Source organism: Corvus hawaiiensis, chromosome 4 (genome assembly GCF_020740725.1).
Source record: "Corvus hawaiiensis isolate bCorHaw1 chromosome 4, bCorHaw1.pri.cur, whole genome shotgun sequence".
NCBI classification, from domain to species: domain Eukaryota; kingdom Metazoa; phylum Chordata; class Aves; order Passeriformes; family Corvidae; genus Corvus; species Corvus hawaiiensis.
In genome coordinates this window covers 50,932,314-50,946,228 of record NC_063216.1, presented here as the reverse complement: position 1 = coordinate 50,946,228, position 13,915 = coordinate 50,932,314, and the positions used below count along the sequence as shown (strand labels likewise).

Here is a 13,915-nt window from a genome sequence, read left to right as displayed (position 1 = left end):
GTGTTGCTAGATGTATGTTACCAGGGTGCAGGTTGGACATTTATGAACATAACTGCTTCCTCTGATGTCCACCATCCTTCAACGATCAATACAGCTCTTACAGTAAGCGCATAATTGAGTGAAGGCACTTACCTCTGAGGGGCCGAAGATGAGCCCGTTGCGCAATTTTCATTGTCCATACATTCAGCACAAATGAGCTGATATCTGCCCTTTATTGTGTGTTGCTTTGTGGAAATAGAAACTAATGTGCCACTTTCATTTGTTTCCTAGATAAATGGCCAGGATGTCCAGAATCGGGAGGAGGCAGTGGCGTTGCTCTCCAGCGAAGAATGCAAGAAAATTGTGTTGCTGGTCGCAAGGCCAGAGATGCAGGTTAGACTAAATAGATGCACTGAGCCAGAACCTGGGTTATACCATGCATTCACTGTCACTGTAAGTAATGAACTGCCAAGAAATAGGAATGCCAAAGTTACTGACAAAAGGAAAAAACAGATAATTGCAGAGCTTTGCCCTCTTTTATCCAGCAAAGAAAAAAATATGATATTACTAGGGCTTGTTTTCCCCAAATGAAACAATTTCTTTTACAGCAGAGTGAACAGGTATATAAATAAAGCTGGCAGCACCAATATGACATTAGTAAAATATGAAGTAGAACTTGAAAACTATGCATTACTCATTAGATGATTCTGGTTTGTTCAGGGGATAAATTTCCCATACTTATGTTTATCAATTTTATCTTTTACATGAAGTTTATCATTTATATGAACTTACACAAAGCTGTAGCTTGTCATTGGTGAGGGGGCTTTTTATGCTTTGTGCTTATAAGCAGACATGTAAATGATTCATCTATGTATCAATTACAGGACTTTCACTACATTATCATTCAGCAAATGGAAATCTAATTGTTTTAACAGCACCCTGGTCACAAAAACACGCCTGCATCTTGGGAGGTGCATTTTCAAAAGTTTTTAGAAATACTTTTATGGTTTTGAAAATAAAATTATGCCAGTGCCAATAATCTTGCCATGCCAAGAATTTTTAATATCATTGCAGGGGACAGATGTTAGATTGATTATCAGATAAAGAAGAGTTATAGTGGTAGAAGACTACTGTTTTTACATCCCTTTATATTCTATTTCTAGGCCTTTGCAAAGCAAAAGGTCACTATATTATCTCTATCTGCCAACAATTTAGAGTTGGTTAAGTTGCCATTTGTCTCTCATGCTATTGATCTGATATTTTCAGTCTCACTAGCTGCATATTCTGTATAAATTAAATCACATAAGTTTAATTCAGTGCCACTTGGAATCTCTACTTAAATACAGTGGTTATGAGAGTCACAATTTCAGCATTCATATCCTTTATGTTTTTCAGGAAGCTAAACAATTCTTATAAGACCAGTGACAAAGTACAGCAAAAATAGGTGTGCCTCACTTTATAGTGCAAAACTGTAGTCCTCAACTTCTGAAATTTTGAAAGAGATTTTTCAGTATTATTCCGACTGTTTTTCATTAGGATTCTGTTGCTCATTAAGGAGCAGAAACTCATCCACTTACAAAATATATGCCCAGAGAAAGTTCAGTCTCTCTATTTGTTTAGACTGATCAGCATGAAGTAAGGAGTCATTATGATAAAATCTGTATGAGTTAAGGAGTTACTTATATGTAGCATTGTAACTTCCCATATGAATACTCTTTGCAAATAATGAAAGTGTGGTTTGGTTTAGGTTTGGGCCTTTGGTGTTGGATTTTTTTGCTTAGTTTATGTGTTTTAAGAACATACTCATACAAAACAGATGAAAAAGCCAGAGTATGTCAGAGATCAGGCTGTCAACTGATTTCTGGTACTGATGTTGCTTTGACTCTGGTAAAAGACAGCAGGATTAAGCAGGCATTATTTCTAGATAGAAAATGGTAATGGCAGTATTGCAAGCTTGAAGGATGATTGCTGAGCACATTCACTCAGTAACAGGGAATAAAACCCCTCAGACCACTTATTTGTGCAGTGAATAATGAAGTTTTGAAACAGAGCACTAGGGGAGCACACCACACACAGGCACGTGCACTCCCGTGTGTGAATGTGTACACAGTGTATGGTAGCGCACATGTATGCTAAGCCATTTTTTAGTTTTCTTCTAAAAGCTGTAACATAACATAAGCATTCTCATTAGTTATATACTGGGTCTGCCACAATCAAATCAGCAGATTTGCCCAAGTGAGATTCATCTTTCGTCCTCCAAATTTGTTAATCTCTGCAATCTCCTCAAGTGAGGTGAATTAAACTGTGTCCTTTACAGTAGAGGAAGGCTGTGCTCATGCTTTCCTTGGGGGGGAAAAAGTAAACAGCACAAGTAAACAAAACTATCAGATGTTTCATAGAATGTTTCGAAAGCCCCATTAAGGACAAACATAAAAAGTTATATGTCCTCAAGAAAAAAGTCTCTTCCTAATCCCAAACTGTAGGTGGCTGGCTTTACCAAGCAAAATGATGAAAGGCTTATTATGTGCTTTATAAAAGAAAAGAATTCATTGACATGGGCAAAACCACATCAGAGTTTGTGAAGGAAACAGTGATGTTCTGCCAGTATTCCATTAGAAGTACTGCACAGCATCAGTCACTCCTTGTGTAGCTTTGAACTACTGGTTCAAAGTACTACTACTTCTACTACTACTACTGGTTTCAGGTAGCTTTTCTGACTGACATCTGTGACCAGACACATCCTGGCTTTGAGGCAGTGGTAATTCCGCTGTAGGTGGTGGCCTGTGCTTCACTGCTCTTGCCATCTTGGGACATGAGTGCTTGGTAGTCTTGTAATTGTCTTATGCTGAGGCTTTTCCCTTTTAGCATGGTTTTATCCCTGTCACCCTGTGGTTCCTTCAATGACAAAACAATAAGTGTTTCCTTCTGCTACAATCCTGTCATTATAGCCAAGGGTGCCACTGACCAGTGGTTTTCTTTTTGATGCAGTGTGCCATCTGGCAAGGGATTGCAGGTACAAAGGACATGTGCCATGTGCACACATGAGCACGATGAACAAAATGGGAAGAAGAGCATTTTAGGCCAGGGTTCCTGTTTTATCAGTTTCAAAAGATGTGAAAGGTGTGAAATGGGTGCAAGAAGAGGATCTATTTACTTGAGAGAAAACATAGCATCCCCTCCTGTCCTTTTGCAACACCGTGTTCACCAAATGTCAATGTACTATTTTACACATAGGGAGAAAAAAACATGCAAACAGATAAGCCTTGCTTCCAGACACACCGGGAGAACAAAAATTGCCTCCCTTCAAGTCACCACATCTGTTTATTTGTTTACTTGGAAGATCAATGGGAAAATGGTGACAGAAGCGCAGCATAAGGTTTCTATTGAGGTGGTGGTAGCAGGGCACATCTCTGGGATGGAGGTTGTTAGAGAAAAGAGCCCAGTTGCCTCCTGGACCTATTAGTAGTATTGCCATTCTTTCAGTGCAGGGTCTCTCAGTAGTAATGAACATGACAGCTTCAGGATTATGCGCTGTGCCTTTCATGCCTTTTGAAAGGAAATAATGTCTGTGCTGTGCAGTCTCCTTCATCATGAGAGAAAATCAGTCATACTGTTTTACGAAAGGATAAGAGACATGAATCCCATTTTTTTATCCTTTTTCTTTTCCTTTTTTTGAGACATGAACTCCTACCGCCTGGCTTTCTTAAGAGAATCATTAGAATAAAAAGAGCTAGTCAGACATTGCCATTTGGGTTTACTTTATTTTAGCATGTGTCCTTGCTAACATAAAATAACATAATAATGTATTCTTTGCAGCTGGAGGAGGGGTGGCTGGATGATGAAAGGAATGAATTCTTAGAGGAGTTAAACTTGGAAATGTTGGAAGAGAAGCATAATGAAGCAATGCAGTACACAGCCAATGAGGTGGAGCAGGTAGGACCACTACTAAACATATCATTTGAAATTTTTCTGGGTATTCTTTTTTATTCATAAAAAATGAAACAGTATGCTGTAAAATGGGGTCAAAAGGCTTTGATAGAGTTCTCTCTCCAAATGCTGTGATCTCTGGCACATTGTATGTAAGGAAAAGGAGAACAATAGATGCTTAGCCCTGGTATGGCAAGTTAACAAACAATTTAAGAGGGTGTGATACGTGCAGATTTCTCCTTTTCTCTGAACTCTCAGAATAATATTGCTTTCCTTCATTAATTCTGAAGTGTTTGGGATTTATGATGATATACTTTATGTCAGTTTTTTTAAAACTGGTAATTTTAAACTAATAACACCAAGGTCATGGGTTCAATCCCCGTATGGGGGATTGAACTTTAGAGTTTGACTTTATGATCCCTTTGGGTGCTTTCCAACTCAGAATATTCTGTGAATCTGTGATTATCAGTGTAGCACCTAGAGCTCTGAGCTGAGATAGGTACCCCTCTTGTTGTATGCATGCAATGTATGAGCCAGCCTTGCACCAGAGAGCTTGCAAAACAAGATAGAAGAGGTGTTTAAAATAAAAAACAGGTGTTTTGGTAATGCAAGTGTATTTCTCTTACATGACAGTGCACAGCTCAGCATTTGTTTTGTTAATGGAGACAAATAAGCTGTTGTTAGCATAGTCTCAGCTTGCTACTCTCCTGACTTTTACCTGCCCATACGTTCTGTAGGCTATGTGACTGGGGCAAAGATGCCATACAGTTTCATCAAAGGGTCTTCTCAGTAGTACTTTGTTGTGGAAGGTGTAAGTACCCACTCCTGGATCAGATGATCTGTCAGTATGCACACCTCTGAAGTCAAAGAAATAAAATTCAACTTCTCCTGGCTTCTGGATTTATGCAGCTAGGAAGAAGCTGTTTTTCTACCCACAGAACTTTGTGACTTACAATTTTTTCCCCATTCTAAATTGCTCAGAAACAGAGCCTGAGACATTTTTCTTTGAAGTGAAGAGAGGGAGAAAGACTAGGAGAGCCTTCTCTTTTCTGGAAACCAGGGAGCTTCTTTGACTTCAAATGCCCCTCTGCTTGGTCCACACTGGGGGCCTGAATGTGCATTTAGTCTGTTTCCTCCTGACCTCCCCTCCACTTGAGGGGACCCAAATCCTTGACACTGGGTCACTGAGTAGGCGATAGTTCATAGTAAAGCTCTTCCCTGTACATAAATGAAATATTCATTGGGACAGAGACACTGACAGAATAATTAAGTCAATTACTGAAATATGATAGATCAGATTACAAATATTTGATCTTATAAGCATTTAATTATTTACACAAAGTGGAATAACTCTAGGGTCAGAGGCGAAGGGAGCCTGCAACAGGATTTATACCAGCCTTTTACTTGTGGCTCTCCTTTCCAGGCAGTGAGCCAAACCACAGTTTCCCCAGGTTAAATGTGCTAACTTGCTGCACTGCTAGCTACTTTCAGCTGATATATGGCATCTTGTTTATTGTTTCAACCAAAATTTTATCTTGGATAGCAAAAGATTTTCTCTCAGACAAAGCACTTGTTCTTTGCAATCAGTTTCATTTGTATGGTGACATTTTCACACAAGCCCCAAGTTCTGGTAGAAATTCTTGAACAACTGTATCTACAAACTCCTACTAGGCCCTCAAGTGACATGGTGGGACCTTTGAAATCATTTTACAGTTGTGACCTTCCACTGCAGAGCTCTTGTCAAGCTTTGGCTTTTTCACTGAATTTGGGTTGTGGATAGTGTCAATTAGTAAACAGTGGTATTCTGTGAAGTCGTTTCTCAGAACCCATTGAAATTGTTTTTTCCCCTTTGGAGTCTTTTGCCAAGCTTTTTTTTGGTATTTTTTGTCATATTAAGATTTTATATTACTGTAAAAGAACACTACACTTGAAAAAAATGGTGGTTACTCGTGATCTGTCAGTATCTGACATTGCATTGCTTGAAGTAATTCTAGGACAGCCAGACATTTCTTTGCCCTTCTGATGAGTGATCGAATGAACCAGATGCAGCTTGGTGTGTAATGGGGCGTCAGTAATTTGTGACAGCTGCTGTCTCTCTAGACTCTATGTAGTGACTCATCAAGTCAGAAAACTGGTTCTTTACTCCTTGTTAGGCTGGGAATCCTAGCAGTTTCCTGAGGGGATTCACACTATCCACTGGAGCTATGAAAACCCTCTCATTGAAGCTGCCAGTGGCAAATCTGAGTATCTTCAAGCTCCCTGGTTGGCCATGGAGACCAGCCTTGATTTTTGTGAACAAAAACATAGTCCTCTGGCTTCATAATCATCTGTCATCATGAATCTTGAGAGCTGCAGGAATGAATACACTCTGTCAGAATATCCTTCCAAATACAAGTCCGTTATACCGAATGCCATTTTAACATTTAATGTGAGTTGTCACAGAAAAATTTGGTACAGTTTGTAATAGAAGAATCAAGTAGATAGTCATGTCTTTTCTGTATATATTTGACCTACTCTGTAGAATTCAGTCAAGAATTGTATCTTCTCTGTATGGAATAGTCCAATAAGCCTCAAGGAAAGATGTAATTCTCCATTCTTTATAACTCATTGTGTTCCTTTACAACATCATGGTTCATTGTGCAGCAGAGATAATTTTCAGAAGAATACCATACATTTGCCATGCAGAAATTCTTAATTGGTTTGATGCTATATATCAGAACCTATTAAGAAGAAGAAAGAATTGGATAAAAAAATTATTCTAGTCCATTCAAAGCTGAAATACAGTGAAAATATCTGGGGGAAAATCCTTTTTATTTGAGGGAGGCTTGTTTTAAGAGACCAGCCTTGTTTGCAGAAGAGCATTTTCCCTTTTAGTGAACCACTGAAAACAATTCCAAATTCCCCTCATGGTTTGAGTACCTCATGGTTAGCGTGCCAGTGGAGATTCCTCTTCCTGTGACCAGTCTCCCTCTCACTGTCAGAGACTGACCAGAGAGCCCAGCTGTGTTTGTCAGTGCCTTCAACTGAATCTTACTGCATTCAGACTTTAGTAGCAATATGGGTTTTGAGTCCCCATATACATCATAAATTGTAAAATGAGAATAGAACAGTGCCTGAATTCCTGCAAGATTAGCCATTTTATAGGCAGGAATGCTTGCTGGAGCTGAAATGCAGAATCTTTTGAGGTTCATTTATTGCTTGATTGTACGCACTGCTGGGTTTGCCTTCTCATTATCTGAGTTCTCACTGCAAAGATGAGGCCTAAGGAGCCCTTTGGTATTTCAAACAGAAATAATTGTAGAAGAGATTGACAATGTATGTTTGAAAACAAACACTTTGTTTGAAATAGATAATAGATAACACCAGAAAAAGCAACACACTGAAAATTGTGGACTCTCTCTTGTTTTTCAGAAGGGAAGTAACATGGAATTAGGCTTGTTATCTTTCAAAATAAAATTAAAATTATCTCATGCTGTAAAAGACTTCTCATTCTGCACATGTTTAGGAGCTCTGGGAAGCATGAAATGTCCAGGACAGAAATGCCAGAGGCTACCTTACTTGAGTCACAATGGATTTTTTAAGAAAATATATCTCACAAACATGCAGTACAATAAATATCTGTATTACTTTCCATTTTCTAATTGACTTAGCTGTAAGTATCCACAAACTGGGGAAAAATTTATTGTGATATGGATGTCTGCATTAGTTTGAGAAGAATTTGATTGTATAGACACTTGTTTTTTCCTGAGAGAACCCGCAGTGACTATCTGACATTCAGATGCCTGTACTATAGGCACTTACATTTCATCAGATCAATCCCACTCATCTGGTTTCTACTTGACTCAAAAGATGGGCTTTGCTTTGTTTACATCTTTGGTGTGTGCATGTTAATTCCAGGTAGTGTAAGTTGAGTAGATGGCAGTGTATTATATTGTGTCAGTACAAATCAAGTTGAAGAAGCAAAGTTTAAATTATTGATAAAAGTGGTGTGGAAAACAAGAGCTACCAGTTCTGAAAGTGTTGATTGCATGGGCCTCAACTGTAAAGTCTCTTACCAACACCTATACAAATAGCCTCATTTAGTGGTTTTTTTCAGAAGTGCTCAAATATGTGCTTTGGTGGTGTAGTACCATGCAGAAGACATCAGAGGAAGCATCATGAAGCTCTGCTCCTGTAAGCTGTGTAACTGTGCTAACACATTATGGATAAGCCACCCCTTCAGAGTTTTAGTCACAGAGATGCAAATTGTGTTATATCAGTCAGAGAGCAGATCCTGACCCTCCTTGCTTGGTCATGTGAATGGAGCCCTGCATTTGGAACAGGCACCTAGATTCCTGACTGTTCTGCTGCACTGCCCTCCTGTTGTCTGGTGGAGCTGTTCTCTCTCCTGTCAGTAGTTAAATATTTTCCAGAGCAGTGAGAAATATGGATTGCACATTGCAGTGGCTGGGGTGAAGTTTAAGCTACCCAGGTTGGTGTCACTTCTCTGCTGAAAGGTTTGGAGGCAGAGGAGGTCAAGGCAAGTTGCAGCAGCTCCAAAGAAGGTGAGAGAAGGGAATAGAATAGCATAGGTAGTGGCACTTACCTGGAGGAGGTGAACTAGAAAGATACTAAATTAAACCTAAATCTTCTAAGACATCTTCTCAGAAATTTTTAACTAGTTTGTCACAGACACTAAATTCTCCTGGTGGTGTGTTTCTTTCAATATTTGCTTTATTCCACTCTTACACTGAATTGGGGCTGGAAGTTATTTTTGTTTTTCTGACACTAGGCTATTATTTTTTCTTAACAGTTGAAGAAATGAAACCAGATGAAGGGTATGTGATCATGAGCCACACACAAAGAGAGGAGAAGGGATGATATAGGAGACACATTTTCATCCTGTTTTACTGTTTGTCAAAGTAGATAAGAAGGGAATTATGACAGAGGCCTCTTTGAGTTTGTTTCCTTTCACTGGGTGCACTCTACCTTTTCTCTGTCTTGATTATTACAGTCATTATACATAATTATGCAATTATGCCTCCTAAAAGAGACATGGTGTTTGGTTGGTACTATGTGCACTTAGGTACTCGGTCATATAAATTGCACTCTGCATGATTCTTTGCTTATTTGGTTTGAAAAAAGTGTCTGTCTCTTTAGAGAGGTATTATCTCACATTCTATGGAATATAAATAGGCTGAGAATATAAATAGGTGAGGTACAATGAGTGGAGTGCTAATCAACAGCCAAAAAGCTTAACATTATGCCCAAAGCATTCAGTGTTGTTCTACACTTAATATTGAAAGACTGGTTTTATTTTTAAGGAACATAAACTCTAACAATGGAAATAAATGAGTTTTCAGAAAGAGTTTCCGGGGATGAAATGGATTGAGGTCCTTCCGAGCAAAATCCTAGAATTCAAAATGAACACTTTTTCAGAAAAAGGCTGCTGAACACAAGAAGTGTAGGAGAAGGCCATGGAGGGTGTAATGGAGCAAACAAAAGTTCACTGTTTAAAAAAAGAAACAGCAGTCTTTTTGCACCCTGTGAGGTTGTGCTAGTCATTGCTTGATTGGCTGCTTGCTTGTTTGTTTGAGTTGATACCAGTACTGAAGCTTTCTCTCAAGTTTGAGAAGATTTCAGCTCCACCAGTTTCTGGCCATAATCCAGAATCAAAAACAGCTCACCATCTGGTGATCATTATCTTTAAGCACTGCAAAGAGATAGCTTAGCTAGAGAGGAAAATATTTCTTTCTGGACTTTAGAAGCTATATCACTAGTACTGTAATTCACTTACTTTGCTCAGTATGGAAACCACAGCATAACTCTCAGAAATGCTTAAAAGCTGTGAGCACTGGGACTGCTGTTTAGTGATCTGTTTTAATTCAGCTTAAATCAGATCCCAGCTGTTTAAGCAAAACAGAGGTGGAAAATATTCTCTAATAATATGGTCTGCATTTGATAATCATTTTGGTTTACTCATTTTTTTAGCCAAAGAAACATGAAGAGGAAGATGGCACTACAGACACTGCAACCTCATCATCCAACAATCATGAGAAGGACAGTGGGGTGGGACCTACAGATGAAAGTCTCCGTAATGATGAGAGCTCAGAGCAGGAAAATGCAACTGAGGAGCAGAATAGTGCTACCTTGCAGAGCAAACGGGATCTGGGCCACAGCCAGGATACATTAGGCAGTATTGAGCTCCAGTGCAATGAAAGCTTTGTATCTGGGGAATACATTGAATCTGATTTCATAGGAAACCCAGAGGAGGAATGTGAAAGGTTTCGGCAGCTGTTGGAACTGAAGTGCAAGATTCGAAACCATGGGGAGTATGATCTGTATTACTCAAGCAGCATGATAGAGTGCAACAGAAGAGAGCAAGACGGAGTCGAGCATGAGCTGCAGCTACTCAATGAGGAACTGAGGAACATTGAACTTGAATGCCAGAATATTATGCAGGCTCACCGGCTCCAAAAGGTGAGAGATCAGTATGGAGACATTTGGGCTTTACATGATGAAAGTTTCAGGAATTATAACACCAGCATAGATGTACAAAGAGGCAAACTGGATGACATCATGGAGCACCCTGAGAAGTCTGACAAGGACAGCTCCAGTGCCTACAACACTGCCGAAAGCTGCAGGAGCACTCCGCTGACTGTGGAGCGATCCCCTGATAACTCTCTCCAGAGGGTGATCAGCATAACCAACAGGAAAAACCTGAGGAGCACGATTGTGGCTAATCAGTCATCCTCAGGACAAAGCAACAGGGAGACAACCTCAGCCAAAACCAAACTCACTGAGCAAAACAGTGCTGCTGAGAATGCAGGGCTGGCATCAGAAAGCAGCAAATTTACAGACCAGGAAAGGCAAGGCAGTGAGCACATTCCCTATTTGTCTCCATATCACAGTTCTTCTTACAGGTACGGGAACATACCTGCTCATGCAAAGCATTATCAAAGCTATATGCAACTGATCCAGCAGAAGTCTGCTGTGGAGTATGCCCAAAGCCAGCTCAGCCTGGTGAGCATGTGCAAAGACTCACAGAAGTGTGCGGAGCCCAAGATGGAATGGAAAGTGAAAATAAGGAGCGATGGGACGAGGTACATCACAAAGAGACCAGTTCGAGACAGAATCCTGAAGGAACGTGCCTTAAAAATTAAAGAGGAGCGCAGTGGGATGACGACAGATGATGATACCATGAGTGAGATGAAGATGGGTCGCTACTGGAGCAAAGAAGAGCGGAAGCAGCATTTGGTGCGTGCTAAGGAGCAGAGGAGGCGGCGGGAGTTCATGATGAGGAGCAGGCTGGAGTGTCTTAAGGAGAGTCCACAGAGTGGCAGTGAGGGCAAAAAGGAAATCAACATTATTGAACTGAGTCACAAAAAGATGATGAAAAAGAGAAACAAGAAAATCTTGGACAACTGGATGACAATACAAGAACTGATGACACATGGTGCTAAATCCCCAGATGGCACAAGAGTGCACAATGCCTTTTTATCAGTTACTACTGTATGAACACAACTTCTATCAGAGAGTATACTACCAGTTTAGGTAGAGTACAATTGCCTCGTTCAATGCGGCATTTTTATATACTTTGTGACTGTTTATAGTTTGATCTTTTTGTAAGCAAAATGACCTGGTATTTTTCATTTGTTTTTCATATAACAGTACTTCTTTATCTGGCAGTCTTTCTTTATCCTGCAATATATTCATATTTTTCATTTGTAGAAAAAAAATAGAAAAGAAAAGCAAAACAAAAAAAAGTGGAGAAGCCAATTAATTTCTTAACCTAACACATATCCTGTAACTTAAGATCTGGATTTATTTCTCTAATTTTGCTTTTTCTACTTTAGTAACAATACAATACCAAACCAAAATGCTTTATACTGTATCCTTGGCTTAACAAGTTTTAAAGTTTTACATCTTAGATTGAATCTATTCATAAATCATATGCCACATCCCATCATATAGATAAGAATAAGAATTTTTCCAACTACATATTTTACAGTACATTTAATCTGTAAATTGTAATTGTATTTGTCCAAGTAAAGTGTAGGTGGGCAATTCTCCTGTGTTATGTTGTGGCATTGGTCTTGTAGCTGGGCAGTATGTGATAATTGTGAAGATGAAAGAGAAATAAATTATTGCTTATCTTTAAGAAAAAAAAGGCAAGTGTTGTTTTATTTAGATTGAGAATTTCCCTTTACGTAGAAGTAATTTCACTGTGCAAGGTATTTACAGCATACAGAGATTTCAAGAACAAATTCTGTAAGCTATTTCTTATGAATTAGCTTTTAATTTTGTGGAACACATATATTGAGTGGGTCTTTCTGGCTTTTCCTTACCTGCTATAATTAGTTAATTAAATGATTACTGTGTTGTAAGATGTTAGGTAACTGCTGTGAGTCCTCTCCCTGGCTGACCTTGCTATTTGTTCTACACATACAAAATATAAACACAGCTTTTGCCTAACTTTGAACTAAATCTCATGCAAGAAAAACTAGCAATAACATTTTCATAGAATGTGAGTTAAGGAAAAACAGAGAACGAAAAGCAACTGAGTTAAGGGTATAAAATTATTGTTGAGGAGCGTCCAGGTCTTTTAGAAGAGCCTCAGTTGGGAGCTGGCTGGAGCTCAGGATCAATGGCAACTTGCTATCTGGGTGCCTGATGGAGTCCCTGACTCTCCATGCAGCAGAGGCATCTCAGCTGCCACAGGGGCGTCTTCTGAGCTGCTGCTGCTCCTGGCAGCCCAGTGCCAGTGACTAGTGAAATGACTAGTCTTGGGCAGTCAGTGGGGTTGAAGACCTGCCCTAATAGCTCCATTTTCATAGTCCCTGTGCTTGATTCACAGCAGTTCCTGATTGTCGTGCTTTCCATAGCAGGATTAGGTGCTGAAGTCACTTGGCATCAGGCTTTAAAAGATATGCTTAAAGTTGCAGAAGGGCACATTGCAGTATTTCCAAACTACCTAATTCTGGGAATCATTCATTTGTTTTTTAACCACTTATGGCATCAGTTGACATTGGCAGTGCTCTTTGCATATGCAGGCATGTAAATACCATAAGAACATTTCTCTCCAAGTGCTTAGGAAAATTATGCCACTGACAGTTCACAGTTTGATAATCAGAAAATTGTCTTTTCCAGACTCAGGGAGACATCATGCTAAATCCTCACTAAACATACAGCTGTTCAGGCTCAATGAAAAACACCTCCACTCTTTTCTGTTAAATTAGAAAAAGTGTGGAATCCCTGACCAGAAAGGATCATAGGGTGATACAGTACTGCTTCAAGGGACTGATACCAGATTGTCTCTCCAGCTGAGCCTAGGAATTGTCTTTGACCAACCTAAATCATCTAGGAAGGTACACATTCTTCTGCAGACATCGAAGCACAGAGGTTTGGCTGTTTCCCTCACTGCATTCCAGTAATCATACTCAAACACAGGTCTCCTTCCTAATCAGAGTTGAGCTGCTATCAACTCAAGACAATGGCTGCTGTTATGTTTTTCCCTTAGATACAGTACTTACTGATTTTTTCCCATTATTAAATCACGACTCAGAGCTCCCATCAAGGTAGTGTGACATTCAAATTCAGAGAACAACGTGAATCTTCAGAAAACATCATTATTTCATCACTGAGAAATAAAAGGAGGAAAATCTATGTCCAATTAGAGAAAAGTCCTAACTGGAGGGTGATGGGGTGGGGGCTCTAAGTGGAGAGGAGAGGAGCTAAGTAATATATAATAATTAGAGAAACAAATAAGCAATAAACAATATTTATAGTATACTAATAGGCTGTAAATGGAAAAATGTCCAAATCTGGGGAGATCTGTCAAAGTCTAGTAAGACAAATGAGAAAAGCAAGAGGTGATACAGTGATACTGCTGGTAGCACACATGATGTGATTTCTAGCTCAGCACATGCCTGCCAGTGCCCAGCCACCTTCTTTTTTCTTCACCTGCTGAAATATCATGTCCCTACTTAATCCTTGATCTGGGCAGTTTCGAGCAGCCCACAGTTTTCTC

The 13,915-nt window shown here is 39.5% G+C and overlaps 1 protein-coding gene across 6 annotated transcripts in view; it reads left to right on the top strand.

Annotated features, from left to right (window-relative positions):
- Positions 1-12,062, top strand: part of PDZRN4 (PDZ domain containing ring finger 4) — a 267,470-nt gene extending 255,408 nt beyond the window's left edge. For 4 of the 6 annotated variants that reach the window (XM_048302078.1, XM_048302080.1, XM_048302079.1 and 1 more), the window contains 3 exons: positions 271-372; positions 3,796-3,912; positions 9,877-12,058. In XM_048302078.1, coding sequence (XP_048158035.1) covers positions 271-372; positions 3,796-3,912; positions 9,877-11,403 — 1,746 coding nt within the window. In that variant the 3' untranslated portion in view covers positions 11,404-12,058. Of the gene's footprint in view, positions 1-270; positions 373-3,795; positions 3,913-9,876 lie in introns of all 6 variants that reach the window. The other 2 variants (XM_048302077.1, XM_048302082.1) reach the window with 2 other exon arrangements.
- The last annotated feature ends 1,853 nt before the right edge of the window (positions 12,063-13,915 follow it).